This window comes from Salvelinus sp. IW2-2015, linkage group LG20, assembly GCF_002910315.2.
Source record: "Salvelinus sp. IW2-2015 linkage group LG20, ASM291031v2, whole genome shotgun sequence".
Lineage (NCBI taxonomy): Eukaryota > Metazoa > Chordata > Actinopteri > Salmoniformes > Salmonidae > Salvelinus > Salvelinus sp. IW2-2015.
Window position 1 is genome coordinate 70,226,921 of NC_036860.1, and position 5,719 is coordinate 70,232,639.

General features: G+C 46.7%; 1 protein-coding gene across 1 annotated transcript in view; it reads left to right on the forward strand.

Annotated features, from left to right (window-relative positions):
- The window catches only part of LOC111981768 (TANK-binding kinase 1-binding protein 1), a 32,163-nt gene extending 27,328 nt beyond the window's left edge, over nt 1–4,835 (forward strand). The window contains exons 4-10 of the mRNA XM_070449598.1: nt 24–181; nt 257–459; nt 688–749; nt 965–1,074; nt 1,356–1,849; nt 3,503–3,760; nt 3,939–4,835. Of these exons, the coding sequence (XP_070305699.1) occupies nt 24–181; nt 257–459; nt 688–749; nt 965–1,074; nt 1,356–1,849; nt 3,503–3,760; nt 3,939–4,067 (1,414 nt within the window). The 3' untranslated portion in view covers nt 4,068–4,835. The remainder of the gene's footprint in view (nt 1–23; nt 182–256; nt 460–687; nt 750–964; nt 1,075–1,355; nt 1,850–3,502; nt 3,761–3,938) is intronic.
- Nucleotides 4,836–5,719: the final 884 nt, after the last annotated feature.

Genomic DNA, 5,719 nt, shown 5'->3' on the forward strand with positions numbered 1-5,719 from the left:
GTGCATTCACGTGTGTGTGCTCTCCATCAGACGACGCTAGCAGAGCAGCACATGGAGCGTATCTGTGGTCTGGAGTCAGCTCTGAGGCAGAGGGAGGGGTCCCTGCAGAAACTCAGTGCTCAGCTGCACAGCAAGAACATTCATTACCTACAGCTACACACCAGTCTGGACGTGCCTCGCGGTAAGTGTGTCTGTATGTTTGAGTGAGTGCGGACGTGTGTGTATGTATCTCACTGTATCTGTATGTGTGCTACAGAGCGGAACGGGCGGGGTCCGACCCTGCAGAGCTCTCGTAGTCTGGACGCCGTGTCCGACCTGAAGCTGCAGCGGTTGGAGGCGGAGCTAGAAGGGGCACGGCAGCAGGCCCAGGGGGCGTGTCAGAGAGAGAAGGAGATGAAGGAGGAGCTACAGAGGCTGCAGGCAGAGATCAGACAGCTGCAGCAGAACGTACAGAGACAGGTCAGATAGTGACACACAGGAGGTTGGTGGGACCTTAATTGGGGAGGACGGGTTCATGGTAATGGCTGGAGCGGAATCAGTGGAATGGTATCAAATACATCGAACACATGGTTTCCGTGGTTTCCATGTGTTTGATGCCATTCCATTTGCTCCGTTTCAGCCCATTATTATGAGCCGTCCTCCCCTCAGCAGCCTCCACTGACACACACGTCTGTCTCTGTCCAGCAGGAGGTGACCACACCCTGTGAGCACTGTGACGTGGAATGGATAAAGAAGGCAGGAGATGAACAGTGAGCGACAGCTGCCCCATCTAATACTCCTGCCATGTAGCTATTGTCAGTAGAATAACCAAGTCGATGACCCAAAATGGAACACTATTCCCTATTTAGTGCACTACTTTTGACCAGGGCCCCATAGGGTGCGGTGGCCTATTTATGGAATAGGGTGCCATTTTGGACGCAGCTCTAACATTGAAAGATGATCAACTATTGTCCCTCCTTTGCAGGGTGAACCTGGCGTTGGCCTACACTGAGCTGACAGAGGAGCTGGTGCGTGTGAGAGGTCTGGCTGTCAAACAGACCGAGATCCTCAGGAAGGCATCCCACGAGCAGATGGGTCAGTAGAAAACACAAAAATTGTTCTCCATATTGATGTTGAATGTATAATTGCAGAAATGCCCGATGAGGGTGCCAATAAGGACACTAATGTAATAATAATAAATGCGATTTAGCGGATGCGTTTACCCAAAGTGACTTAGTCATGTGTACATATGTTTTACGTACTGGTGGTCCCGGGAATTGAACCCACTATCCTGGCGTTGCAAGCGGCATACTCTATCAGTTGGGCTACAGAGGTAGCAATGGACTATAATAACCATCCCATTCTCTCTCCTCCAGTCCTGAGACACTCCCCAGCCCCCCAGCGTCGCTCCCCGGCCTCCCAACGCCCCTCCCCAGACCGCCTCCACCCTCACCCCTCTCCTCCCCTTTCACCTTCCTCACCCCCTTCTGGCCCCGCATCCTACTCCCCAACTGGCCTCACTTACTCACCCACCGGCCCAGCCTCCTACTCCTGCCGGCCAACCAGCCAACGGCTGCGTGCCCGCTTCCAGGGGCGCCGCAGCTACTCAGAGGTGGCCGACTCGTCTGCCCACCAGAGGCCCCCGCCCAGGCTGCTCCGTGACCCAGTCTCCACCCTGCCCAAGCCCAAGAACATGGGGGAGTCTGGGGCTTATTCCCGCCCGCCCAGGGTTTCCCTGGTGGGGCTTCCCCGGCCGGCCTCGGCCCGTGGAGCTGTAAGTGGTGGTGGCGGGGGAGGTGGTGGTGGCAGCAGCCTGAGCAGTAGTCCCCACCACCATGCCCTGGAGCTGGGCTTCCCTCTAGCTGCAGAGGTACACACCACATTTGTATATACACTACCATTCAAAAGTTTGGGGGTCACTTAGAAATGTCCTTGTTTTTGAAAGATAATCATTTTTTGTCCATTAAAATATCAAATTGATCAAAAATACAGAGTAAATGTTGTAAATGACTATTGTAGCTGGAAACGGCAGATTTGTAATGGAATATCTACATAGGTCGATTATCAGCAATCCTCACTAAGGCACATTGTTAGCTAACAAAGTTTATCATTTTAAAAGGCTAATTGATCATTAGAAAACCCTTATGCAATTATGTTAGCACAGCTGAAAACTGTTCTAATTTAAAGAAGCAATGAAACTGGCCGCCTTTAGACTAGTTGAGTATCTGGAGCGTCAGCATTTGTGGATTTGATTACATGCTCAAAATGGCCAGAAACAAAGACCTTTCTTCTGAAACTTGTCAGTCTATTGTTCTGAGAAATGAAGGCTATTCCATGTGAAAAATAGCCAAGAAACTGAAGTTTAACGCTGTGTAGTACTCCCTTCACAGAACAGCGCAAACTGGATCTAACCAGAATATAAAGAGTGGGAGGCCCCGGGGGACAACTGAGCAAGAGGACAAGTACATTAGTGTCTAGTTTGAGAAACAGACGCCTCACAAGTCCTCAACTGGCAGCTTCATTAAATAGTACCCGCAAAACACCAGCCTCAACGTCAACAGTGAAGAGTTGCAAAGAAAAAGCCATATCTCACACTGGACAATTAAAAAGAAAAGATTAAGACGGGCAAAAGAACAGACACTGGACAGAGGAACTCTGCCTAGAAGTTCAGCATCCCGGAATCGCCTCTTCACTGTTGATGTTGAGACTGGCGTTTTGCGGGTACAATTTAATGAAGCTGCCAGTTGAGGACTTGTGAGGCATCCGTTTCTGAAACTAGACACTAATGTACTTGTCCTCTTGCTCAGTTGTGCACCACGGGACTCCCACTCTTTATATTCTGGTTAGAGACAGTTTGCGCTGTTCTGTGAAGGGAGTAGTACACAGCGGTGTACGATATCTTCAGTTTCTTGGCTATTTTTCACATGGAATAGCCTTCATTTCTCAGAACAAGAATAGACTGTCAAGGTTCAGAAGAAAGGTCTTTGTTTTTGGCCATTTTGAGCCTGTAATCAAATCCACAAATGCTGACGCTCCAGATACTCAACTAGTCTAAAGAAGGCCAGTTTCATTGCTTCTTTAAATTAGAACAGTTTTCAGCTGTGCTAACCTAATTGCAAAAGGGTTTTCTAATGATACATTTTTTAATCCAAGTTTATCATTTTCAAAGACTAACACAACGTGCCATTGGAACACAGGAGTGATGGTTGCTGATAATGGGCTTCTGTACGCCTACATAGATATTCCATAAAAAATCTGCGGTTTCCAGCTACAATAGTCATTTACATCGTCTACACTGTGTTTCTGATCCATTTGATGTTATTTTAAAATGGACAAAAGTGCTTTTCTTTCAAAAACAAGGAAATGTCTAAGTGACCCTGAACTTTTGAACGGTAGTGTATTTATTTTAAGATCACCTTATTTTATACATTTTTAACCGCACCACCACCACCCGTTTTAAATGATAGTTTTATTAGGGAGTAACATTTTAAAACATTAAAAATAGCATGTATTAATCATCCAGGGGCGCCACTTCTGTCATCTGGAGGATCCCCCGGCCCCCACCCCACAGGTCACCCCGCCCCAGTCGTCTGACGATGAGGAGTGGAGGTGCCCATCCCCGGTCTCCAGTCCTCCCAGGACACTGGGGGCCATGGGGGTAAGCTCACGGGAACCCCCACCCTGCCCTTCCTTCTTGGCCCTAAAGGACCCGGCTACCCTCGCCTGCCACCTGCCAGGGTACCTGAACGCAGACCACGCCCAGTCCTGGCCCTCCATCAATGTGAGTTGTTGCTGCTCGAGTTCAGAGCTCAGTAGTGTATCCCAATAGCAGTAATAAGAGCTTCCATACGTGACATGCAAATAGAAAACAGGTTCTTTTAGTCATTACAAATGAGTACATTTACAGTGTTGACCTTCGAGTTGAGCGTTTACGCCGTTTTGTGATTGGCTGCCTGCAGCTGTGGATGGAGACGGAGGAGGACGACGCCCGGAGCTGCCCGCTGTGTCAGCTGACCTTCCCCACTGGCTACCCCGACGACGCCCTCATCAAACACATCGACACGCACCTGGAGAACAGCAAGATCTAACCGCCCCCCCCCCACCCACCCCCAAGACACAGATCAACTTACTCTGCCAAATTCGAACCTAAACCATTAGCAGGAAAACACATTTCTAACCTAAACCATTATCAGGAAAACCCATTGCAGATCCCCTTTGCAATATGACACTCTAGGGCAGACTGCATCCACTGAATCACCCATCTACATTTAGATGTGATAGTCATTTTCTAAACTGGAAAGTTTCCTTACCTCTGTATTTGACAATGTTAGTTTAGGGCTATAACAAGGGCCAGTGCTGTTTCTGAATGCTCCCTATCTCTCCCATGTTATCAGGTATGGTCTTTGACATGGTTACCTCGCACTGTTTTTAAAACCATCAATAATGGGTCACACCCCCAACTACATGCTTTATCATAAAGTTTACACTCTGTCAAAACCAGAATGAACTCTTCACCCAGACTTTAAGGGCATATTCATAACGGAGGTACACAGCACTTTTTTTTTAGAATTGAGTTCTAACGGAATTTGAATAGTTCTCGTCGAGATTCAAGAACAATCTTTAAAAACGTCTCACGTGTCTCTGTAAAATGTAATGAAATAACATGAAGTCAAGGATGACAGAGGGGGTTGGTGATAATAGCTGTAAATAGATGAGCTATGGCAGTGTGGCGAGGACCCTAAAACAGTGAAGGGATGGACCACTATAGGTACCTCATAAGAAACTCCTTTGTATATTGACATTCAGGGATTTAGGATATTGTACCATAGCAATTAAAAACTAGGGTAGAAACAGTCCGAAGATGTTCTGGTTTGTAGGAGTTGTACAGTGATTCCAGGCTGTTGTTCTCCGTGGATGATTTGTGAATCTCAGAATACTAAAGCTTTATATGCAGTCATCTCCGGTACTTGCCTACAGGTTGTCAACACAGTTCACAGCAACACATTTAAAACCCACCGGACAGGAATTTGACAGATACACAAACACAACATCAGCTGATTTCTCAACTCAGCCAATTCGGGAAATTTGCACAGCAATCAATATGATCCAAAGACACTGGATGGGGATCTACCATCAGTACATTGTCTTACCTCAGAGCTTTTGGTACTCATGAGTCAGTTGAAGGACAAGTGTCGCGCTGGAGGGACGCCACCCGTCGGAAGACGATGCCATTAGTATAGATACCATAGAAGCGAACACTGCAATGAACCGCAATAAAAACTTCTGGATCGCTTCTAGAAGAAGACCAAGAGACTCTGCCAATGAGACGGAACAGTACCGAGATACAGGAGTGGAATCGGATAAAGGAATGACATTTGAAAATGGACATGAACCCATGTGTTCACATTGCATTCCAAGACGCTACCGTATTCCTTTTCCGAATCTTTTTTTCCCTTCCATAGAATCATGGAGGCTTAGTTTACTCTGTAATGGAAATAATAAAAAAAACTGAATTTCAAAATGGTATACCTAGTTGAATCTTAGCTTAACTCAGTCTTCAATGACTGGTCTGTTAAACAGCAACTGGTTGGACTGGGTTCCACATTCAATTCATTATAGACGTAAACTCATAAGGGCATATGTTGTATATCTATAGGCATTTTACATTCCCTGCATTGGGCAATAGTAAAATAGATTATTCCAGTTAAACAACTGCTTACAATAGCTGTGATACTCAGTT